This window comes from Larus michahellis, chromosome 9 (assembly GCF_964199755.1).
Source record: "Larus michahellis chromosome 9, bLarMic1.1, whole genome shotgun sequence".
Taxonomy (NCBI): Eukaryota; Metazoa; Chordata; class Aves; order Charadriiformes; family Laridae; genus Larus; species Larus michahellis.
In genome coordinates this window covers 2,914,036-2,940,103 of record NC_133904.1, presented here as the reverse complement: position 1 = coordinate 2,940,103, position 26,068 = coordinate 2,914,036, and the positions used below count along the sequence as shown (strand labels likewise).

The 26,068-nt window shown below is 40.6% G+C and overlaps 1 protein-coding gene across 4 annotated transcripts in view; it reads right to left on the bottom strand.

Moving 5' to 3' along the window:
* The window catches only part of MEGF11 (multiple EGF like domains 11), a 292,780-nt gene that overhangs the window by 176,275 nt on the left and 90,437 nt on the right, over positions 1 to 26,068 (bottom strand). For all 4 annotated transcript variants that reach the window (XM_074600942.1, XM_074600944.1, XM_074600943.1 and 1 more), the window contains exon 6: positions 10,468 to 10,560. In XM_074600942.1, coding sequence (XP_074457043.1) covers positions 10,468 to 10,560 — 93 coding nt within the window. The remainder of the gene's footprint in view (positions 1 to 10,467; positions 10,561 to 26,068) is intronic.

The window sequence follows — 26,068 nt, the reverse complement described above, 5'->3', positions numbered from 1 at the left end:
ACCATCTGCTCTTTCGTTTCCTTTGGTCACAACACATTTCCTCATTTTGTATGCTTTTCCTTACAGAGAACTATGGGCCCTCTACACGCCCTGCCAAAGCTAGATTAGCAGGGAGAGCAAAACGCTCACCTGCGAGCAGTGGTGTGAAGACTCCGTTCTGCCAAACCCTGGACTTACGGTCAGATACGCACTTGGTACGTCTGCTGCTATTTCATTATTTCTCTCCACATCACTGAAGCAGACAAGCTGTTTCAACATTCATTTCACTGGGGACACAAAGTATCTGCTCCTGTGGCAAACTCTTTTGCAGTGTTTTGCAAGGACTACAAGTAAGTACCAGCGTTATCATCTGAGGGGTTCTAGGAGGGATTTTCACGAGTGTAATTTAGCAGAACAGGACTTCTCAGAGAAGCTTCTTCTGAAAATATTTCACTTCAAAAGTATGCTATCATACTTACAATAGCACAAACGCTGGGTAAAACAAAGAAGAAAACTCCCTGAAACTTTCCCATTTTACACATAGTGATTTAAGGGCATCATGACCTACTCTTGTCACTGAAAAGCTACTAGGAATGCAACTGATTGTAAGGCAATGGTAAAAAAAAAACTCCAAAGAAAATTTTTACCTGAGTTTTACCCGTACAATGGCACATTTATCTCTGGCTTTCGCTCTGAAAGACGTCTCTTATTCATACACAAAAATTTTATTGACATGGAAATAACTTTTAAAACAATAAATAACAAAATGATTCAATATACTGTCATATACCCATTAGGCAATGGAATAAATCAGCATTATCATTCCCGCATTTTAAACTGTCAGGTTGCATCACTTCCGCATCTTCTTCTGCAGATCTGATCATCACATCTCTAAAGTTAGCAAAGCTGCCTCCAGGCTGTATTTTAAATGCAACCCACCCAAGACACCAAGGCCAGCTGCACATTAGAGCCTCACTCATCGTTAGCAAAGATATTAATTGATGGCTGGGCTCTCACCACCACCACTGCAGGCTGCCATCCTCTTTCAGCTGCGACACAGGCCCAGTTAATCCACAGGATGAATATACTCAACTCCCACAGAAATCAAAAAGAAATAAGGACTCCTCACCTTGTGGAGGCTTATCTAAGATCACACAAAATCAGGGTGAAGTCTGAGGAAAAATCTTAGCATGTAACACTTTCCTTTAGCAAAGACACTGCCTACGTTAAACACCGGGTCAGTGAGCAGGCGTAGGAAGGGTGGGGACACGAACGATAAGGACTTCATTTTTGGAAAGCTGTTAGTACAACAGCCAAAGGATAGTTAAAATACACCCAGCTGCTATATTTTGAAATAAAGTATTTTAGTATCTTTGTATGTAAATGGTGGAATTTACAGCTAAACAAAGAAATAATCACTAACAGGGAAAGCTGTGTACTTCCATGCTTTCTCCCTGCAACCTTTCCCCCCGTGTCTAGGGCACACTCGCTGATGCTGCTCGAATGAATTTACTGACTCTGCCTCAGCTCTCCAGTATCGGTACACGAGAAGCCTTGTACCTAACGCAATGTGATGAATGACTGCTATTTTCTAGCAAATTTTACCTGCTGGGGGCCTGAGGTAAATTTCAAGTCTTATTTCTGAATGAAACCTTTCGTCTCCCTTTTTGACTTCAACCTTCAAGCGCTGCCCATGAAATAGCACTGTAACTAGGAAGAACAGCATCTTTTGAAAAATCCTGAGAGCACTGAATGGGGCCTTTCCCAGTCGTAGCACACGTCTTTGGAGCCAGTTACCCATAACCCAGCAAAAGTCAGTGCAGGCCAGAGGCTTCTCCGGGCTCAGGTGCCTGAAATAGCTCCCAGGGGATTTTCTGATGCCTTGGTGTTGGACAGTGAGCTGAGCTCTGCCCTCTCCGAGCATTCCTTCAAACACCCCATCATACCTAACACAGAGACAAGCGCTTTAGAAGCTTTCCCAAGGACCGCTACACTTTTTTTTTTCTGTTTGTTACCAAGCAAAAACCCCGGGAATACTTCTGAGTGGGTGTCCACATCTGAGACTCCTGCCTACACTTCAGGAGAGGGAATTCTGCTCTTTTCTCCAAGTGACAGCTCTTTAGTGACCAGAATATAAAATTATACCAATGGTACTTTTAAACTGATGTAAAGTCTGTTCATTTGTGTAGTGCACATTTAAAGCCACATTATTGTAAAACGCTCCAGCAATGAAATTTAGCATTAGCAATTCAGTTCATTAGAAAGGATATTTTAGTAGCTTCTCTCTTTTATAGCTATTACCCTGTCTAAAGTGAGAAAAACTTCAGTCAAATTAATAAGAGTAACAACTCATCACACATACGCTGCCTATCTATGAAGTCTCCTCTGCTCTCCCCAGTTCGGCAGCCAAGGAAAGACGCATGTGAGCCAAATTCCCCCCTGCAAAACCACACCAAACCTGCGCGGGAATGCATTTAGCCCATTCAGTACTAGTAACCATGGTTTCCTTTACTGAAAATTATCCTTAAACTCTAAAGTCTTAGTTAACCGTCAGACCGTTCCCCAGATAAGACAATAGCTACGTTATAAAGTTCAGCTCCAGATGTGGCAGGTGTGCTCCAAGTTCAGCGGGGCTCTGCTTTGGGAGGGCAGGCTACTCTGTGCTCTCATTTACAAGCACCTCGTCAACACAATGATCTTGCTTTAGCAGAGAACTGACATGTATAACCCTGCCTCCTCCCAAAGATCCACAGCCATCTCTTCTCTGAAATATAAATGTCTTTTCACACTCCTTTTGAAGTGTCAGTCCTTGACATACTGCCCTAACAACAGGCAATAAGTAACGTTTTATACAATAAACTTAGCCCACAGCCTCCCTCAGCTTTGGTTTTCAGCATGAATTCCGTGTTGGATTCAGAGAGCCAGCGGACTGATTTTCCAGACTTACCCAGCATATACAATTGCCTAACAATTCGGCTACATGCAACACAGAATTTCCATGCTGCTATATACAGCTCACCGGGGGCTGCAGAGCGGGTAAATGCGAGGTGATATGCCCAGATAGCCATCAGGTCTCAAATCTCTCCCCTCACCTCCTGTTCGCCACCTGTGTGCCTTAAATCAATGTATATCTATAGCTGTATCAAAATTATAATTCCAGAATTGTTGGTCATTAATTATATAACATAAAAAATTTAATGTATCTTTTATCTAGATTAGGAAAGTCCCCTTTCCATATGTATTTTATTCCCAGCTAAGCACTCAAGGAGCAGATCAATACAGGTGTGTGTGGTGACCACTGCAGCTGGCCACAGAAACCCCAGCAGCCCCAGTCTGGATCCACACAGTCACTTTCTTTACAGTAATAGAGAGAGAAAGGCTGTGTACACAGAAAGACTACATCAAGAGAAAGAGTCCAAAATGGTGTTGCTACCTCAGGCCAGCTTAGAAGACAAACTCTTTGCATGCAGCAGCCTCACCAGCTACTACTCTGGGTACAAATGGGAAGCAAGGTTTTAACAGATCATCTGAATTTTATATGAATAATCACTCTAGCACGTAACTCATCATGGGCTTCCCTCTTAAACCAAAGGAGCCAAACGTGGAAAGAACTGGATGCTTTTACAGAGGAGATAATTGTGGTAATATTGTAATAATTACATATAATTGTGCAGACTTATTCTGATAACCTTTTACATTTTTTTAAAAACTTTATTAGACAACCAGAAGCCTGTTACACTACATACACAAATTATTTTCTTAACACATCCCTATCCTCTGGTACTCACCTGTGTGGTAGGTTAAAACATCACGTCTGCCTAGAACTAAGGAGTATGTTCAGATCCCTAATCGTGCATTGTGCTCTGCTCTGCAGACCTGGCATTAGGCTCGAGCTTCTCTTTCTCGATACTGGTGAAGCTGAGAATGGGTTTGGTTCACTGAGAGAAGTACCCACCATTGCTCGGCCTGGATGATCATACTCAATAACTCTTGGTCCCTCAACGAGATTCTCATCAACCTGATTTCCCCCCCTCATCTCTTGAGTTCCCATTTGGATAATGACTTAAGCATTTATCTAACTTAAATAACACAGGTTGTTCATTATTGACTTTAAAAGGGCTATTCATATGCATGAAGTACACTGCTAGATCAAGCCTTAAGAGCAAAGGCAGGCACTGGAAGACAGAACTCCAGGGACTGGAGCAGAGAGAGTCAAGTCAGCTCAATCGACTCTTCAAAATCCTTCACAAGAGGCAGTCTCACAGGAGGGCTGGGACTGCTGGGCGGAATAACCTGTCACGACTTTGGCTTTAGACACAACCAGCTGCTTGAAGGAAGGAAGTCCTTTCCCACACTCTGACAGGGAAGATGAAGGTAAGAAGTAAAAGGACACAGGGTGCTGAATTTCTATTTTTGCCTCACTTTTGTACAAGCCTTAGGACAACTGGCAACTGATCTATTCACCATCAATGAGTCACATAGAAGTAGTATAGAAAGTAATTTCTTCCCAAAGCAGTTCTTGGATCTACTTTTCCTTTTTCAGAATGAACTGCTGCCCTTTGCTCAGCCCGATCACTGTGGGAAAAGCCAACGCTAATGTGACTCTCATACCTTTCCATAAGCTTGCAGCACCTCCAAAGCAGTTAGCTCACGGAAGCTCAGACGATACTATCATATCTCTAGCAGAGTGAGGAGAAACCACCACAAGCAACTGAGCAGGTATTAACAGCTTCAACAAGAGACAAAATATTCCCTCTGAATGAAAAATGATGGATTAGCCCCATTTAATGCAGCCAAATTATCTGTGTAAAAATATATACAGGACATGCTGCTGTGCTGCTAACTGCACGGAACAGCAGCTTGTGTTTACATTTTTACTCCCTGGTTACAGGCTGTCCTGCGTAGGCTGGGCCCATGAAGATAGGCTGCTCCAGAGACTGCTTCACACACGCAACCTGGGTACGCAAGCCCAAGCGCGTGGGCCCAACATCCAGCAGAGGCAAAAATTAAGCACAAGCCGTTTACCTGATTACACCAGTTCAGCAGTGGTTGAAGGGAGCTGAGTATTTTTTAAGTTTAAGGAAGAGCAAATTGTTAGAGCTGAAAGAGGCAGAAATCAATTCCACTCTGTAATTGCTACAGAAAGATCCTTATATGAGCCTCATTGGAGCTTATTTTTAAACATTTGCATCTCTTTGCATGATGCAGTTGTCACTGAGTCTGCAAATCACATCAAAATTAAGCTGCAATTTGAGCTTGGCTTAAATGAAAAGTGTATTATAACTTTTAAAGTCCACATGCTACCGATATGAAAATCTGTTTCAGCTAAAGCATTAATTAAGCCTGAATCCAAACTCAAGTTTCACAACTTTAAACAGACCTTTAGAAACTGCATCTAAACTCAGCAGTTGGAGTGACAAATGGAACAGACAGCTTTAGTGGAAACAGAAACATTGTACCTGGTTCCGTCACCTCATTTGGCACGTAGATACAACACTCCCTGTGACACGAACCCACCGCGCAGACAAATTCCTATACAAGAAACACGGTCGGGCCCTGATCTATATAGTGGCCCACTGACAGTTTAGCGCAGCTGAGGTCTTGCATCTTTGCACCTCTTCGGGGGACCTTGGAGGTTTCCCAGTCAATCCTATCCTAAAAACCCGAGGGCAAAAAAATTAACTAATGATTCCAGCAGATCAGTCCCTGGCGTTAGGCTGAATTTTGGTCGAGCCTGTATTCACAAACGAGGAGTCCTTCCTTTGAACTTTATTTCTTCTTCAGAAATAGTTCAAAGCATGTTGAGAACGCAGAAGCCCAAATCAAGCCTGAAGAAGACCACAGACTCACTTTACCATGCTCTATTTTTCTCCTGAGATTTCTCCTGTTGCTGGCCGCAGCTTGTCAAGCAACCCCCCTTCAGACTTAGCAAAGTAGCTGCAGTTCTCATCCATCACAAGCCTCAGACCTGAAGCGCTCCAGCGGCTCTAGGGCTGTACCCTTAAACGTGACCTTGCTGTGATGTTAGACTTGCCTGTTGTTATGACCTTGGCTATTTTTGACAAAGAGAGAAAGATGAAATAGGTTCTTGCTCTTAATGACAGTTTGTACAAAGCATCCTTTACAAAGAAAACTATGTTATCCATATGTGTACATTACTGATCAGCCTGTGCCAGACAGCAATATTATAACCATCAGGTGACACAGTATGAAGATGATTTGTCATTATTATGCCAACATCTCTTTAATTACACTTCGGGCAAGTACTATATTTTCTCACAAAACTAATAGCAAAGCAAACATTTTGAAAACCACTTCATTTTTTTCATTACAACCTCTGTGTGTGGTTACTCTGAAATGTCTCAAACTGTCACACACGATTTTGGGAGGTTCTTGCTTTTAATTCAAGGCTCTTTCTCTGAACTTTATTTTTCCTACCTGGTGCCCTCTGTTTCTAACCAGAAAGATTTCTGTCATCTTCCCCGCAATGAAAAACGCTCCTGAGAGTAAAAACGGTCTTCAATAATATTGCCTGATGAGTTTTAGCATTTTGAAAGAAAGATCACCTTATTCCTTACAGACCTGATGAATTCGATGAGATGATGCTTTAGATTTCACTGAGGTCTTTTTAGCTGTTTCTTCAAAACTGACTCAGCAACTTCCTAAAACACCAGCTTAACTTAAAGCAGGTGAAAAGTCCTACTCACGTGTGTCAAGTTAAGGGTATGCTTAATATTGCTGGATTGGGGCCTAACAGCTTGCAGATACAGATGGCTATTATCAAGACCCAGAAGAGGCCAGGTAACCACCAACAGTCAATTATATTCCTACCAGAACTTCAAGCTGGTATATCATACTGTTTGAAGTTAATTGCTTTGAAATAATTGGACAGGTGAGCAGGTAAGTTCACACAGAGCATTTGCAATTTTCCTTTGTATTTAAAAAAACAACAGTGCAGATTGCATGGACAAAAAGGGCCCAATTTTAATAAAACAAGTTAAAAGGGAAGGGAAAAGGTATGGCATTTTTTTAAAGACTTTTCCCTTTCATTTTTAGCATCATTAAAACCCTGAAAACATTTTATTCAAGAGCTTCTTTAGTTAATACCTCATTACTTCTCTTTTTATTGTTATGGTAATCAAGCCTTAATATATTGCAGCTTTATAGCATGAAATCAAGGCTAGGCCTGCGGGCATCGACAGATGTACAACAGCATGCAGTAAAACACAGGTATAGAGGCATGCAGAGCTGAATATGGCACAGGGTTTTTTTATAATTGTTTAGCAATTCATCTGAAGTTATTTTAACCTTGACAACAGATGAACTCTAACATGTACCATGATCAGTCCCTGGGAAGCTGCACCAAATAGCAAGTTTTGTGATTGTTGTCTTACAGGCTGAGTTTTAGGAAAGCGTGAAACAAAGCCTGAGAAAGATGATTATATTGTTTGGATGACTACAGGCTGTAGATATAACTACTCTAAAATATTTAACTGAGTATATTCTAGCCAAGGGAGAATGGTAACACTGGGAAACTGCACTTAACACCAAAACCTTGCCTCCCCATAGGAAATCTGTGCTCAGAATTCATACCCTCTCCTGCCATAGGCAGTCTTTGCGGCGCACCAAAACAGAAAAACATTTGGATCCAACTTCTGGTTTTGAAGTGACACTTGGACCATGTGCTGGAGCTCTGCTTATGGTTGAATTTCACCCATCAAACCAAATGAAAATTATATATAACTTTTAGAAAGTTATCTTGTTCTCGTCTGCAGGGTGTTGAAATACTATCTCAAAAAGAGTGTCCCTAGGTCCTTTCCAAGTAAATGACAACAGATGACTCCCAGTGTCAGGTAGGCTCCACTTCTCAACACTGTTTGCAGGAGAGATCCTTCAGGAAACAATTACAGCTCCTGTGAGATTTTCTAAATTTAAAGGGAGTGTTTTGGCTAGCAATATCTTTCCCAGTAAAATCGTTTCAAATAGCCAACATTAAAAGCAATATGCCTGTGACTTAATAAACCCACCGATACTGAGGATAACAGGGGAAGCTCTGGCCCCACAGGGAGTGGGGTGGCACGCTGACAGCCAACAGCTCCAGCTTAGCCAGAGCACAGCCCTGCAGGGCCAGCCATTCGGAAACACCCAACAAATGGCATTTGCCATTGCAAACATGTAACCTTCATAGTAGCTACCCAATATTAATGAAGTAATAGGAAGAAAGTAGGCACAGACAATACATTATTCCAGGAGCAGTGAAAAATGTCTTCCACGTTGTTACTGGGTAACAGTACGATACGACTCAGTACGTGGATCATCAACATATCTGAAAATCCCGGTTAACCTCTGTTAAGCAAAGGCTCCCAGCTTCTCTCTTCTCTCGGAAATACTCAGAGTAACAATTGTACTGTATTCAGCTGGTATCTGTTGATACCTTTAAATTAAAAGAAAGTCTCCTAACAATGAAGAGGCCAGCCATCCAAATTGCCAGCGCCAAGCAGGGAGGTGAGTAGCGCTCTCAGCTGCCGCAAAGGCTCACTTCTATGAGGCCGTTCACACTTACAAGCATTACGTCGGACAGTGCTTGTCAGATCGGACCTTAGGACAAGAATGCATGTTGCCCAGCATATAACAAATGGAATGAAAGACAATGGGCACTATAGTCCAGTGAATACACTAATTATATTAATAAAATGAAAGCTTAACTTTTGAAGCTAATCCTGGGCTATCATTTATAAAAGTTAACAGGGCATATTTAATTTAGGAATTGGCTAACGCTTCTCTTCCCACCGCTGAAACCTCATAAATGAAATATACTGGATTGCTGCCCAGTGCGGAAATAAAAGTTATGAATAATGTTTCTATCTCAATCATTGTCAGTGCTTTAATATTCCTAATTACTTTAAAAAGCTAAATATTCAATATAGGAAAAACCTTCTTTTTCTTTTTATCTTCACTTGCAAGATTAGTGCAATTTAATAAGAGTCACTGGGTAGTTTTAGTCCACGAGAGCCATCTGTACTTTGACATCTTCTCCTTTCCTCTTCATTATTATAAAGAATAGAAAGCTTGTTACTATGTGTGTGTGAATAAATGTATACATCTATATGTGTATGTCCATGGTATCACAGTATTATTTTTTTCTCATTTTTTTAACTTCTATAAGTGCATATGCGCTGTATAAATACGCACTGGCTGTCAGGTTAAACGTATCTATTACTAAAAATAACAAAAAGATGAAATGAGTTTTGTGACTCTACACAATATTTTACAAAGGTACTATTTTTCTTTTAAAAAATATTGTTATAGATAGATATTCAGTATGTTATGCTGCCCAATTTATCCCTTGTCTACACATCAGGTAATCCTGAAAGGTTGCTTCAAACCCCAAAGCGTGGCCTTTCTTTCTGTCCTTCCTCCCCGCTCTCTCCCTATCGCCTTCTCTGCTGTAACCGAGGAGACACCAGCAAAGCTGCAGACAAAGCACCGGCAACTTGACCAGAGGAGAGTCTGCCCCGTTGAGTTCAGCCTCTGGAGGCGTCCATCCCCAGCCACATTTAACTCCTGTCCTCTTCTAATGCCTCTCTTTATAGATCCCGTTCCTGTTACCTTTTGCCTGGTAATGCTGCCTCTTTTTTAAGATCCCAATCAATTTGGGGACAAAGGGAGGAAGTAAAAGCAAAATGAAATGTTCATTCAGTAAATGACTCACCGCATCTTTCTCGATGCAGCTTTGTTTACTTACCTGACGCACAAATAGACTTCATTTAACAAGCTTATTTCCATTATGTCAATAGCGGATTGGGCCTGTGTTTCATAACATGTCTGATGTTTGCACTGGAAAGAACGCTCACTGCTTCATTCCAGCATGAACTAATCGCGAAGACTTAAACTTATCATTACCAATTAAGAGAGTTTGACATACACAGCTTCTCCAGCTGAAAAAATTGAAAGCCTCAAGTATGAATTAATTTCCAAATAAAAGGTGCAGAACTCCCACCTCTACCGGTTCCCGAACTTCTGCAGTATGGATAATTTAGGGTTTGGATTTCAAGTCAGAAGGCAGAATTTGGGCTGCATGAAGAGTCAATGGCAGAATTCCCACTGGCTTCAACAGGACAAAGACTCTGTCTAGAGAAGGTGCTTTCCAAACGACACCAAGTACTACACAAAGTCGTTAATGAAGAATGCGTTGTATTAAAGATTTAAGAGAGAAAAATTTCATAATACAGCTATATTATCTATATTGGTATCCTAATAACAGGACCGAAAGCTTTAGGAGCACTGTATTTAGCACTTCTTTGTAAAAACAAGCAAAAAAGGTGAAATTCAGTATCGTAGGAAAGGGTATTATCACATAGTAATTGTTGCAAAAAACCTTCATTTTTTTCCACCTAAAGCATCCAAGTTCTAAGGCCACGGCTTTATTTAAGGCCTTTTTTAAATAGCAGCATATATCTTTATCACATCTTTGGAATCTTTACTCACCACTAGAGCAATCAGTACCTCCCCATCCTGGTTCACAATGACAAGTGTCAGGAGAGACACATCTTCCATGCACACACTCCTCAGTGCAGAGCGCTGTTGGGAAGAGACAACACACAGCACTGTAAACATATTAAGTGGTTGGTAAACATACAGTAAACTACGCCTGAGAGAGCAATATTTTGTTTAAAAATGTTAAACAAAGCAAACACACAAAAAAAGAATTACTGGCAAGACTTAATTAATACTAAGTGACCAAAATAAAATATAGGTCTCTTGACAGCGATAAACTCATTTGTCACTTCAGCTCTTTGTAATGAAAAACTCTAACACCAGAAATTACTTTGGTAAGCAGTTTTGCTTCATAGTAAATTTTTTAACAAACTGACACTTATTATTATTATATTGCAGAATATGAGCTTCTTCTATTGCACTCAAGTTGCTACCGTTCATAAGATAAAATGGAGCTCGGTTTTGAAAGTATATTAAGATCCAAAATAGATTTATAAAAAATAGCTGAAGAAGATGAAATAATTTTACTGCATGATGCAGTAAGTGCAGCCTTGTCTTTTCAAGGTCTTCGAGCTTTCCATAACTACAGTGTTCTAGATTGTATTTGTCCACTGTTGGATTATTGGAAATTCAATATCATTAAGGTTCAAACTATGAAAACCACGTTGGTTTTACTCTCTCACTCGCCGGTCGACTAGAGATATACACGGAAGAATCTCCTTTTCTTCTCCCTGAGTAGGAACGGCTCATGGTTTGAAGACTTTTCTACTGTGCTGCTGTGGTGTCTGACTGACTTCCCAGTGTATGCCGGTATGCCCATCGCATACAAAAAAACTTGGACAATACTGAATAACTATTTTAAAGCCTGAACTTTACTGCTCACTAGCTTATTTCCATTTTACCACTTAGGACGTTGCCAAAAATGCAGTGTGTCATTGATTCAAATTGGTTGATTAAGTTGGAACATATAATTTCCATCTAGACTAACATGTATAAGTTATTAACGAATACAATGTAGTGGCAATGAGATCACTATATCAAAATATATATACACATATATAGAAAATATATGTCATATATATGATATACAGCATATATAACTTCTGTATTTATATCCTGTGTTTTTGTATCAGGTGTGAAATGTGGGTATTATGTTTATTTAACCAAGAACTGGCTGAAGCTGGACTACAAAAGACTTATTCCAAGACACAGATTAATTCATTCTTGTCTAAAACAAGGCCAGCAAAGCTGATTCGGGAAGTAGCTTTGTGTTGCTGCACTGAAAACCAGGATGAAATTCCCAACTCATTTTAAGTCGGCCAACGGTTTAAAGTTGCACTGGGCCTGCATATGAAACACTCTTTCTGTTCCCAGGTACGTCACAGGTCAAATGTTTTCCACCAACGTCTTGCACATTTGAACAACTCCTGCTGTATTTGACATCCTGTTTGGGCTACCAGATAGGATCACATCTGGAATCTGCACTTGGGCTGGCATCAATGTTGATGGAAACATTTTGCTGTCTATTCTGTGTTTGGGTCACTGGAGACCAAACCCACTAAGCTATCCACAAGTATATTTAAATCCAACTTCAAATCACAAGTGAACTTTGAATAAATGATCCTATAGGAAAAATCTTCTTGCTTTTTATTGATCAAATCACGTGACCAGTGACTAGAACGTTGCGTCGTTATAATGACTGCAAGATCCTTCTAGATTAGTCATTTCCTTTCTATGTTCGCTGCATATCAAAAGTGCAATTTAGTCTCATTTCGTATCTTGTGTTTAGACAGTATTGCAGGAGGCATGTAATATTGATAGCTAGTTCTCTAGTCACTAATTGTCCTCATCTTTTGTGCATTTATTTTACTTGAGTTAGGGTTTCTGAAGACAGTGAGGCATCCTAGGCTACTGAGATGAAATTCAAGACAGGGTATTATTCCAATAAAGAAATGCACGCCTTCACGCAATCGTTTAAAAATGGCTGGTTATCTACGACAAGAAGTCCACATACAGAACAGCCACAACCTTAGAATTTGTTATTAAAAGTACAGTGTACTAAAAGATATACAATATGGTGGGATAGGGATACTTCGAAAATTCTGCCCCGTGTAGCTTCATCTAAGACCACGATTCTCATTGACGTGACTCTTACACAGCAGTTTTCTAAGAGGAACGGAAATCAAACCTGAGATTTTTCTGTTCCCTGCATGGACATTTAGAATAATAAAACATTCTTACACGTAAAACATGCAACCTTTTTATACTTTTAACTAGGCTAAGCTCTCAGGCGAAGGCATGATTTGTGAGCAAGAAGGTTGATGGCGGACTATTTCTGTGCTCTTCCAAATAACAAAACTGCTCATTACTGGTCTAAATTTAGTTGATTTAGCCCCACAAACATATCACACCTTAACTATGCTAACATAAATATGAAATAATAATGACCAATTAAGCTAATAAAGTTTACTTAACCACTTGCCTCTGGACAGTCCTGACTTCTGTAATAATGCTCCAGCGCCTTGGGAAGAGCGCCATGGGAGACTTACAAGCAAGACTCAAGATAGCATTTCTCATTCTAAAGCAATCAGTGATATGCAAAATAGTACTATAGAGAACGGCATCTTTGCTTGTAGGTGTTTTGAAGTCCTGCATAGCTGAAGATGACAACGTTTAATGAGCAATTAAAGAGTCAAGAAAGGTAAAGACACTCCTTGGAACCGTGGGCTCTCTCATCTCCGGTTTATTAACTTGCTAAACAAGCAGCTAGGAGCTCACTAGCATATAGTCAGTTAAAGTGGTGAAATGGCACAGGAGTAATCCCATATGTGGGGGTCACAGCCATCTCCCTTTTTTAAAAGGGGAAGCCATTTTATTCAAGGAGGCAAATAATCAGACTCCTGCACTGTCTGATTCAAATGAGGCCTATTAAGGTCCATATAAAGGTCATATTAGGGTACAACTCTGAAGTTTTACCACAGCAAATAAAATTTAGAATTTTCCCTATAAAAAGGAAGTCTTGCCTTGCTCTAATCTTTAGAGTTTAAATTAATTTTTCATTCTATTAACATTCCACATAATAGGATACAATGGTCCCCAAGGCATTCTTCATAATGTACTTTGTACAGTGGTTTGCAAATGATCTTACTAGTTAATGGAACTATAAAAATTACTTGCACATAAAGGTCAAGAAAAATAAAGATAAGTATATACTTTCTGACACTGTCCTGTTCAACACTCAGCTAAAGGCCCCTGGGGTAAAGAAAACTTGTACTAATGCAAGGAATAGAATTCCTCCCAGTATAATAGCCCAAGCGGTTCAACCTTTGGAATTCCAGACTTTTTATGTCTGCATTTTCCCTTGACCAATTCTCTTGAACAATCCAGCACCTCATTGATCAGTTTATTATTAGCATTCTTGGCATGAGTTTAAGATCAGTTTGTAGTTTGATTCAGCCTGGTAATAAAATGACCTACATCAAAGCCCTGCCAAACTGCCATCTTTAGCAATGCGTTTAGCATGAGTTATTTGGCCATATTCAAGGTCACACAGCAACCGCTCCTTATCATGGAATAAAGTCAACAAGAGGGTTCTGTAACAATTCATTTGATGCTTATCACTTGCTTTATAATTACAAACAGTGCTTTTTATAACATATAAGGACAATCCTCGGGGAAATAGACCTAAAGATTAAACTCTTTTCACACCTGAAATGACCGCATAGATTTCTCTAACACTAGCACTTATTTTTTGGTTGTTGTCCTGAATTTGAATTTAGATATACTAAATGCATTGTCTGTGTCTCCTATCCACAAAGGTATGAAATACCTTGTTATTGAGGAGTACACTGCTAAGTGGAGCACACCGGAGAATATTTTCATTGCAGAGTTACTTCAAGTGAGTGGCACCACAGATAGTTCATCCCAGACAAAAGCAGCCACAGGCCAGGGATCCAGAGCTCCTCTGTCTTCCTCGGTGCTGCATTCCTCTGTATGGACCCAAACTACGGCTTTGCAGGGTTTAAACCCTGCTGTACCAAGCTGGTTTATATGCACTGTTATACCCTGCTCATCACTACATTATTAACCCATTGACACTTTTAGTCCATTAAGCAACGTAACGAACACCTACCACAACGACCTTCTCATCCCCTTTCCTAGAGGTGAAAGTGCATTTAGGGAAGAGTTTCATTCTAGCGGAAGAAGTACAGAGTGATTTAGCTCCGGAAAGTTTTGTTAGCTTGTCCAAACTAATAACTTATGTACTTATTTCACAAAAGGCAGAGTCAAAAAAATATATGTCTTGTGCTTGCAATGGAATGTGGTAATATACGCAGAGGTCCTTTGAACCTGGAGGAGTTCACAGCCACTGACTCAGCAAGTTCCACCTCCCTCCCACTTCAGCTGATGGGACTTTACTGTGCCAGACAAGCAAAATATCTTCAAAACAAAGACCAGTATAATTACAAAGTCTAAAAAAACCCAGTGTAGAAAGCAGAAAATAGGCTTCATGAACTGCAGTCATTCATAGCAGCGCGTGCTGCTGGAGAGATGTGCTGGAGTGTTCTGTAGGAGCTGGAGTTTCCTGGGCTCTGCAGGCTTTCTGCCCAGGGACTGTAGTGCAGCCAGGAGGTGACGGAAAGCATAAATTACTGTAGATACATTATAAGAACAGAAAACATTGCTAAATGAAGATACAGACACTACTATATGACAGACACAATGAGAAATTCAGGCACTCTCCTAGAACTACCCAGAATAAACGGGTCTATTCTAACTGCAGACGTGGCAAAAGGACACTGCCCTATGACTGCAAGTTCTTCAGAATATTTTTCTTTTCTCTGCCCTACTTTAGGCAGTCTCTGCCTGTTTTATTTCACTACACACTGATCTCACCCAAACTATGACCAGTTTTGTTTGTTTGCTGTGAACCAAATGTAGACTTGCATTTTTTCTATATTTGCGGGTATTTTAACTTCAGGTCATCTAAGCATTTTGCCCCATGCTTTATAGTTGTTGGACTACGCAAAGCAGAAATTTTATGGAAAAAGTGATGTTTTCCTTCACTATTTAGTATGTGTCCCTGGAACAATTTGGGCCATTGTAGTGCATTCCTCCACTCCCTCGTGCCACTTTTAGGGGAAAGAATAATTTATCAGGTGAACTAGCAGTTATCTCATGGCCAGTGGTTTCAGATAATGCAGAGAGGTCAAAGAAGATGAAAAAAACATGAAAAAGACGCTTGCCCCTTATCCATTAGGAATCTATTCACTCAGGGCCGCTCTGGTGTTTCCATCTTAATGTACTGGCCTGAATCCAGGCTGTGCTGAGTCTACAATATTAGCTTCATTAGATAAGCCTGTAGTCAGCTTTTGGCTAGATTCTCTTAGAATGTGCTCAGAAAAGGGAGGTTTGATAGTAGGAGAAAGATGACTACAGCTAATGCATCTAGGTAGGTTTTCCTCATTCTTACATTACTGCTTATTTGTGGAACGGAAGATTCCCTCTCTAAATCACTGACTTTCCGTCAGGAATCATGCTGATTAGATGGTTTCCTGCATAATTGTTTCAATGAAGTGGGATAATAGTTCTTTGCATTGCTTAATGTCTATTTCTGTGGTCATCACTCAGGATACATCCATCAATTTATCACCTTGGATAGCACTTTAATACAGGGTTTGGCAACTTTAATAAACGAAGATATGAAGAGATCTCAAAGCCTGCTCAGACTTTGAGGAATTTATTGTTTCAGTGTATGGTAACCCTTATTTTTCATCTCTCCCTGATGAAAGTACTAAAAAAAAACCATACAGAAACAAGGAGATCAATTTGAGCAAAGGAAAGAAGAGACGGATGCAGATCATATAACAGCAATGGGTCACAAGATCAACTCCTTTTCCTGTAGGTGTAATTCCATTACGGTTTTTGGCAGATTTGGAATTAGAGACTATGCATCTATGCAATCAGAACAGAATCAATGGTCTTTCTTGTTGTCTGGGACATGGGGAGTCTCTGACCACTGCCTTAGTGAGATATTGATCTGTTCAGGATAGCAGGTACGTTGTGTTATCCTCAGCCTTGACACCCTGCCAAAGCTTAGGGAGTAGGCTATGCCACAGATGACTTGTGAATGTGTAAAGTAAAAGAACTGAGGAGATACATTCTGAGGATTTTGCCTTCTCCCAGGAGCAGAACCTGACATATGTCAGTGCCATCATTGACAAAGTACCAGTAAATCCCTGTATGAATCTGCTAGGAGGTGAAGATTTGTTAATAACCTACGATAGTTTCAGCTCAGATTTCTTTTACCAGATGAATGGCAATCTGGGGCTCTGATGACTAAAAAAAAAGGTGAACACAAGGATTCCCGCATTCTTGTCATGGCTGAGTGTTTCACACAGTTGACATGGGCTAGTGTACAGGTCCTGGAATGATTCCAGCCAAAACTCAGTGTTTCAGACTCTCAGGTCCCTCATAGGAGAAATGTTGACAGTTTACCGATTACTGGAAGATCTGGCACCAATGAGAGCCTAGTTTAGTCCATGTTGCAATCTATTGCCTGCTGTAGGTGGTTAGGGAAGTAAACTGTGCTGTGGGAAGGTCAAGGCAGAGAAGAGACTGCCACTTTTCCTATGTGCCCTCAGAAAAGCAAGACTGGTGGAACACTTATTGGAAATGCCATCTAGGTGGTTCTGAGGAACAGCTGAGCTGGAGCAGCTCATCCCTGAGACAGGAATGGCATCGCATCAGTGACCACAAAATAGTGCCAGTGACAGTAATAGAAGAGAAGGTTAGAGCCCTGCAAGAGGACAGGTCGATGAGAGTCACACATTTAACAGACTCTTTGTGCCATTTTGATGGCCCATCGGCTTCATCTGCTCTAGTAGAGAGAGGGAAGGGGAGGATAGTACTTACCATTTAATAATGTCTGAACAAGAGCTGAAAAGCAGCCTCCTTGTAGCAGCAAATGTCAGAAGAGCAGAACTGGGGTCAGTAAGCTGAACAGCTTTGTATCTTTGGCTGTGTGAATAACAGAAGAGCTTTGCAGTACTTCAAAGCGCACAAAGGGAATTGTGGGAAGGCATTGCAGGACTGAGCACTGAAGTGCATCTGCCCTGCAGAGTGGACAGGTCACGAGGTTGGGTAAAAGCAACACTAATCCCTTAGCCTGTAGATAAAGTCACAAGCTCTGGCAAGAGGAATATGTGCAAAGGCATGAAGGAGTTAAGTTTAAGAACCTACAAAAAACCTGCAATGAAGACAAAGCATCTGTCTAATGCCTGATTTCAACGGATTCAGGACTAATGTCACACATAAAGGAAAGACCTCAGACCAAGGTCAGAGACGATAGTCCACGCAGGGCTGTCTCTTGCTCACCCCCAGTGCTCCATAGGGATCAGGAGATACAAGGACCTGGGCTTCCTCTGTGGGGCGAAGAGAGAAATTCCACCTTCAGGTGAAATCCTGACCACAAGTAAGTCACGCTCCCAAATCACTTACCGTTTCTAAGGCTCAATCTTTCCCTGACATCACAGAAAGTGAATCTGAGCCCACTGAGAACTCTTTGGAGATCAGCTAAATATTGATAATTGTTCATCGTTTAAGGCCTGCAACTGATTTTATGCATTTTGTGCCACTGCTTCAACTAGAAATAATCATTGCATTCTACCATGTTGAGAGGAAAGACTTATGCTGAGATCAATTCTGCTGATCAATGTCCTAATACAATATTATTCTGTGGGATAATTTTCAGCATTTAACTTTTTCTGGTAAACGATTTCCCATTGCCACACTGCAGGGTTCAAAAACAATCATTATCATTAGTTCAAACTGTTAATGAGGTTAAGAGAGATCCTTAATCAGCAAAGCAGAATCTTTGACCCAGGAAAGCTTTTCCCCTCCTGTGCCCTCTGTCTACTCCTTCCATTTTGGTAAATTGACCAACTCTTTTCCAGCAATTCATAGAAAATATATTTTCACTAGTTAATTTTCTACTGGAACTTGATTCATCCAACCAGCAAACTTAATGACAATTTGTCTGCAAATTGTGCTTTATATTGCACCTTTAGAAAAAGCACTGCTATCTTTTCCTAAGTAATGTAGAAATATAAACATCTACCCTTACGCATTGGCTTTCATTCTCTGTATACAATCTAGCAGACCTCACTCCACCAAAACTAAATGTAGTCAAATAGTATTTGCCAGCAGGAGGCTCCAGGTTTTTTTGAGGACAGAAGAGGGAAGAAGTAATTCTCCTGTACAAAAACGAGCGGAAGCATTCCCCAACCATTCTGTTCTTAACCTTAGGGGAATTTTTTTTTGTTGCCCGAGGGAATAAAATTCTCGACAGGCTGGGGAATAGAGGAGAAGCTCGTACCCAGTGAAGATCCCTCGTCTTTTCAGCTTTCCTGCCAACACATGGAGAAGCAGCCAAACCTACCCGAAGAAGAGTAAGCATAACCTGATCAACCAAACTACCTGTGATGGCAGGTAGTACCAAACTACACTCAACAGACTGCTGAAGGAACGACTGTTCGCCACTCACAGGTATGGGTATCTTCATCTGCAGCTCGGGCTCTCCTAGGAGTTGTGTTGGAATGGAAAGTGAGCTGCCAGTTGCAAAGTACAAAGTTAGAAATTAGCTAAAAGTGGCAAGTCAGAAATTAACAAACATTTCCATCCTAAAAAGATTGGAGGAACATACATCGTCCTACAGTTGAGGAAGGTGATAACTAAATTACAGATCAACAGGTAAGTACTTGTATCACACACGGCAGAACTGTAGGAAACTCATCAGTTGTGCGATGGCGTTTCTAGCTGAGTGAACTTCGCTATAGAAATTTCGTTGGTATATTACCACTGCCTTGCTTCACTACCTCTGCTTTCTTACTGTGACTGTAAGACTCAAAAGACCAAGAATTTACGGGTTCCAACACTGGCTGAGTACCTGTTTGATTTAAGCAGTGATAAAGGGAGCTTACAAGATAACGTGAAAGAAAATGAACTATTATCACAAAAAGCATTTATAATAAGGGCAAGATTCTCAGAGATGCCACAGCAGACAGTGAGAGAGCCACAAGTAGGACTTTGGCCTAAACAGTCTAGTACAATAACCAAGCCATCTTGCCTTGTTCTCTAGAAATCACCTCAAAATTACAGCACTTGCATGTTTTTGCTACAGGTTACCCACTCAGGGCATTAAGTGAATTTCTTTGTAGAGAAATTCCATCATATTACAATTCCTGTGAAATATTTTTGGACCTGGTAGCATTGCCACATGTCCGTAGTCTCTGATTACTGACTTGCCCTGAATTGTGGGTATCGTGCCAAGAAAATTCTATTTGCTGTCAGTAAATGACACAGCTCCTCTGCTGATTGATTTTCATAGGCAGAGAGTATGTGCTATGTGTGAGAGGGAGGATGGGTGCATCAAAAACGTTGTTTCTAAAAGATCAAAAGTAGATAGATCAAGACATCTGGACCGCATGATACTTCTGGCTAACTTTGCTGAGCAATGCAACGCCTAATAAAACTAAATTACACCGATTCCCCTAGATATATTTTAGTCCTATAGCACATTGGATAAACTATTGATTTTTCAAACAAAATCTTTCTTTATTGTTATTCCAAATTTCATCAAGCCAATCTAACAGAAATCCTTTTCATTGTTTCTCACCAAAACAGGGTGAATATGGACAAATTTCTAAAGGCAAACCTGTCGCTGAGGCCAGGCTATTAGATGGCATGGGCCCTAGAGAGCCAATGCATTTCAGATTTCATTTCAGATCAAGCCACACACTGCAAATGAAGGTCACCCTGATGAAATCAAGGATAGAAGAATAGTCTGTTTGAAGATCATGTTAATGTATAAACTGGGGATGGAACATTACTGGGGATGGAATATTTAAATGCAGACACTTTTCACTTTCCTCACATTTCAAAAGGCACCACAGCACTGCGTTTCAGAGCAACTTAATGAAAAGAACTGCAAAAAAAGACTCCAGGAAACAAACTGCTGTATAATTATGGGGGCTGATTCTCATTTCAAGCCACTAGTTTAAGCTGTCTGTAACCAACTCTAGATTGCAAGAGGTCAACTGATTTAGGATCAAGTCCAATTTCTTAGAAATGTCTGTCTAGCGAAACTGTCTACTAATGAGACATGGTAAAATGTACTTTCCCATTCCTGTGATTCACGCTGTTGCCTGAAAATAGAAGACGGGAGTTGGAAACAAAAACTTTTACCTACGCTGTCAGAAGCTATTGAAGATGCCTACCCGTTACTATAAGGTAAATGTTACACAGCAATTGCATAAACAGAACTACTAATTAGTACCTGGTGAAAAAGAAGATAATTTTGGATGGCTTTAATAATGTTTTTTAAAGGAATTCTATTTAAACTGTAGATTTTCCCAAAACATGACACCTGTGAATGCAGACGTAGTGTCTTCAGATCCTCAGATGTACCAGTGACTTGCTTCAGCAGAGCTCATACACACACCACACTGCTGCGACTGAAAGCCTCTTCTGTTGCTTGCTATACTGAATACCAGGTTTAATTTCTTTACAAGTATGCTTATAATGGGTTTCATACACAGTTTCTTATTTTTAATCAGAAAAAAAATCTCTTTATTTGACTCAATTTACATACTTAAGTTGTAAGCTTTTTCAAGTAAGGCTAGATTTTGGTGGGTTTGCACATAGATTTCTGGGCCCTACAGTAATAAAAATAAACCATAGTACTCAGAAGGAAAAATCTTGATAAAAAGAAGGGAAGCTTTGGGATTAAATAGATTGAAAATATCTCTTGACTTCCTGCATCAGAGAAAGTGAGGTTTGCAAAAGTGAATACCTACGTTAGAAATACTGAGCTTAAGATAAATTATTAAAAAACATTTTGTGATCAAATCTGCAATGGACTGAAGTTTCACGAAAAATTTCCCTGGGGAGCCTTAAAAAACCTTTATTAAAGTGAAAGGCACGTGCAACAACATACTAATATAAAGTGGAACGCTATAATCCTGTAACAGAAAGAAAAAGAGAATGTCTGTGTAAACAGTGGAAGACTATCTGGTTCTGGAGGAAGCAGCCATGTCTGCTTAGAAGAGCTCTGTCTCTGATTAGCCTTTTTGATATTTGATTAATACTCTTACGCTGTACTAGAGTATGAAGTGTTAACAGATGCTTTTCAAGCTATCAGCTGACATCATCTTCTTTCACTGAGAACCAAAAATGAACACTGATTTGCCAACTGACTCTACCGTAAACCTAAAATTGCCATCTACGTCCACTTTGGGCACCTTTACCTCACCCCTACTAGCCATTTTGCCCTATCACAATCTTCTTTCTTTTTTTTTCCCCACGAAGAATTCATAGCATTTTGCTTCACTATCACCCACTTCAGTAAAGTAACTCATGGAAATGTCTCAGGAAGGTGCTTTGCTATATAAAGCTACAGAAAGAATTAGTACATCCATACGAAAGCACAACTCAATCTGCAGATCAGTTGTTACTTCAACAGCAACAGCTGACATTTATAATTGTTGAGGTGTTAACACTACTTAGGAATGGTGTGTATCCACAGTTCTCAGCCACGTTGATGAAAGCTGTAGCATTCAACACCTTCGAAAGCCAGGCTCCTGATGCAAAACTACAGTCCCAACAGGAACAAGTTAGTTCTCTTCTAAAGTCCCACAGCAATCTTCTGCACAATTTGGCATCTTAATATTTTTACACTTTGGTCTAAATGATTTACACTTCAGAGTTGTAAGTACTTTTTATTTTAACATACGTGATCGCTTTCTACAAATCTTGCAGACTTGTTTCATAACAGAGCACTATCTGTTTGCATTAAGCTACAGAGTAGCTGGCTTGTTTTTATAGGCTATCACATACTCATCAGAAATGGATGCAGTTGCAAAAGCAATTGGAAATCCATGGAATAATATATCTTTACCCTACCATGAGACATGGAATATGTGCCACACAAGACAAAGCTAATTGGGAACAAAGGGAACTACAACCTTTTTAAATTCTCACTCAGTAAACCCACTCCTGGGTATCACCCAGCATTTGAGAAACCAACATCAATAAACACAACTAGTTTGGGACGGTATTTCATATGGCAGGCTCGTGTGCTATTCCTAGTATGAATGGCATCAGTATTTTTAAGCGGGACTGCTAAAAGGATGTAATAATTACAGACACATGTTCCAAAAGTTCACATAAAAGAACTGTACGTTATACCTGGGAAGATGCAGTATACTTAAGCCTAACATGCAGCTTTCAGGCCAAATTCAATCTGCCAAGCACTCCCAGCCAGTCTCATTGCTGTGAAAGAGGAGATGGGGAATAGCTGAACTGTTAAGTAAGTGCACCCAGGTAGCCAAATGCCTCCTCCTGCCTGCACAGGTTGACTTATTTAGGGCATCCACGGCTGTTGCTATAAATGGCTGAGAGAGCAGAGGGTGGCAGGAGCAAGGCCCACAAACCCTCGGCCAGCCCAGGCAATTGCCAACACGGGCTCCTCCTTTCCAAGGTTCTGAAGTGAGTGAAAAATATTTGAAAGAGTGATTCACACCAGCTTTCAAAGTAGTCCCCTGTCACTACTGAAACTAAGAGGTGGAAAGACCAGAAAAAAAACCTTAAGGAGATTTCATGAGGATCACATTGATGAGTATGTTTTATTAACTACAGTATGGCTGTATGTACTCAGTCTGGCTGGGATGGAGTTAATTTTCTTCATAGCTGCTTGGATGGTGCTGTGTTTTAGATCTGTGACCAAAACAATGCTGATAACGCAAACATTTTAGTTATTGCTGAACAGCATTTGCAAAGCATCAAGACTTTCTCTGTTTCTGGTGCTGCTGCCCCCTCGCCAGTGAACAGATTGGGAGGGGACACAACCAGGAGATGACCCAAACCAGTGAAAGAAATATTCCATGCATTATAAAGTCATGCTCAGCAATACAAAGGGAGAGGAGGTGCTTTCGGAAGATTACCCATCTTTTGCTCAGTACTTGGCTGGTACAAATCTACCTATGGGAGGTGGTGAGTGATTGCCTTCGCAGAGCTTGTTTTGCTTTGTTTCTCTCTTCTTCCACTTCTATTTTGCTTATTAAATGTTTTTTATCTTCATCCACAAATTTTCTTTCTTTTACTCTTCCTTTCCTCTTCCCCAGAGCAGCTGTGTGGGTCAGCGAGCAAGCGGGTAGCGGGGTTAACCCACAACACTGTACTACGCTCTTGTGCCATTGTATGCACTTGGGATGTTCTTGTAGCAATATTGATTCATTTTTTATTTACAGTTTCAATCTTATAAGATGCCTAGAAATGAGGAAGAGGGGTGACTGGCACTTACACGTGGCATAGGTTACAGTAGCTCTTTTTTTCAGTCAACAAGGAATCTGCCTTAAAACAGTCCCCCTCATCTGACTGACGGCTTCCTGGACATCTAGAGCTACTGCGTGACAAAGACTCTAGGACTGGTCAGGGGAGGGTCACAGCCAGAGGAAACTACAATAGAAAAGAAGTGGAAAAAGGTGTTATCTCAGATTTTGTATGTACATCAGAAGCCCTTTTTAAAGGCCACCTTGATTTAGGCAACTTCTTTTCCTCCCTCTTTATCTCTCCCTCCTTTTCTACTAGGCTTTAAAAACTTCTTCAGAGCACAAGGGAAATAAATCTATTAAATGGGAGAAGGATGTACAGGAGTGGTCAAGAAAACAACTTCAATTTTAAACATATGTTTCATTTCACACATCCATCTTCTTTCTGACCCTATTGATTTCAGTAAGTTAACCCAGCTCACCACACGTCTGGACTACTAATGAACTTCAGACGCTTCTGGAGTTCTGTGCCTTCAAATGGCAAATGTCCTGTATGTATAGATCCTGAAAAACAGTTCGCTCAGACATGGGACAGACAGGATCTTCTTTTTGTAAGTGTATGCAAGTGAACGGATACCAGCAACACAGGAAGGACGGAGCCATAAAGCTACTGTGGATGAGCACCGGTGCCTGCCACGCCGTTCCAGATGAGTGCAAACTAGCATGAACAACACTGCAGCGTATTAAAGCAGGAGAAGGAGGAAGGGGATTTTGAAAGGGAACTGAGACATTAAAGAAGATGTGGAAGTGAGGATGAAGTAACTGAAGATGTCCATTCAAACACGGTAGATCTCTGCTGATTTCCAGCAGCTGGGGACCAATCTGTCTTTGCTAAAAGTGGGCAAATTAATGGACTAGACTTTGCATGGTTCTCTCTTTGAATTCAACAATGAACTCACATCTATGATTCTTGGGTCTTTTTTCTGATCCTGCTGAAGCTTCCAGGCATCCAGGCCATTAGCTTGAATACTATGGGTAGCTCTGGATCCGGCTTCCTTCTGTCTCTACATTCATAGTATTCTTTTAAACTGATCCAGCTGAGATTGCTGAAAACAGCCAGAAAAGCTTTTTTTAATGCTACACTAGCAACAGTCTAAATCTTTTTCTAACTATAATGCCTGCATAATTTTTCCTCTGATATTTATTAAGCCCCTTGAGACGTTATATAGCTTCAGCATACCCTCCTTTCCACTTTTATGCTATTTTCATTCCTTTGTATGAACATTTTGTTTCTCTCCTACTGCATTTCTTCCAGAAGTCCTTCCCTTACTTCATTACTTCTCACCACCAGCATCTTTGCAAATCCATCAGCATCCAGAAGCTGACTGCAAATACAAAATGATGGATGGGAGATGAGAATTGATTTTTTCACCTTCCAATCAAAAAGGTCTCTTCATTATCTTTAGGCTAAATAGTAACCCGGTGTCTTGTCTATGCCACAAAATGAACGGATCTACTTATAAGGCTGGTCTCCTTCTTCCTATGCACATACATCGGCTTCCCAAGATGCTCAGAATGAGTAAGCAAAGGCCTCTGCTGTTTGCAGAGCTGTGGCCTGCTCCGCTGTGTTCTGTAAAATGGGGTATTAGACACTGGTATCTGGCTCCTAGGTTACGCTCTGCAGCGTGGCAGCAGAAGTTGAATGCAGATAACCAGGTCTGTTGCAAGCTCCTTCTGTTGCTTTCCTATCAATCAACCCACCTTCTCGTTCCGGAGAAAACAGGGATTCCTCCCAGTCACCACGCAGGGCTGAGAATGTTCCTACTGCTACTACGACTGCGACTACTAAAGCTACTACGAGAAGCAGGATTTCTTAATTCCTCTGCAAGTGTCCCCTCAGACGGGAACCACAGGACCCAAATTATTTTCTTCATATTCTTCACTGGAAAAAGACGTATGGAGTCATCTCAAATGCATATAAAAGGAGAAATTTCAAAGCGTCTCCTACTGTCATTTCAACTGTATAATTAATAACGCTATATGCAGAATGGCCTTCCACACCATTTTCTCGCACTCATACATCCCGAATCAGAAAAAGAATATCCCCTGATACAAAGTATCTATGTACTGCTATATCATTTCCCTTAATTTATGTTGCATTATTGATGTACAGAATGCCGTACTTGAATAATGTAACAGTAAGGCTCTTACAGAAAGCACTTGCACCAGCTTTAATGTGTGTGTCTATAAAGATAAGAAAAATA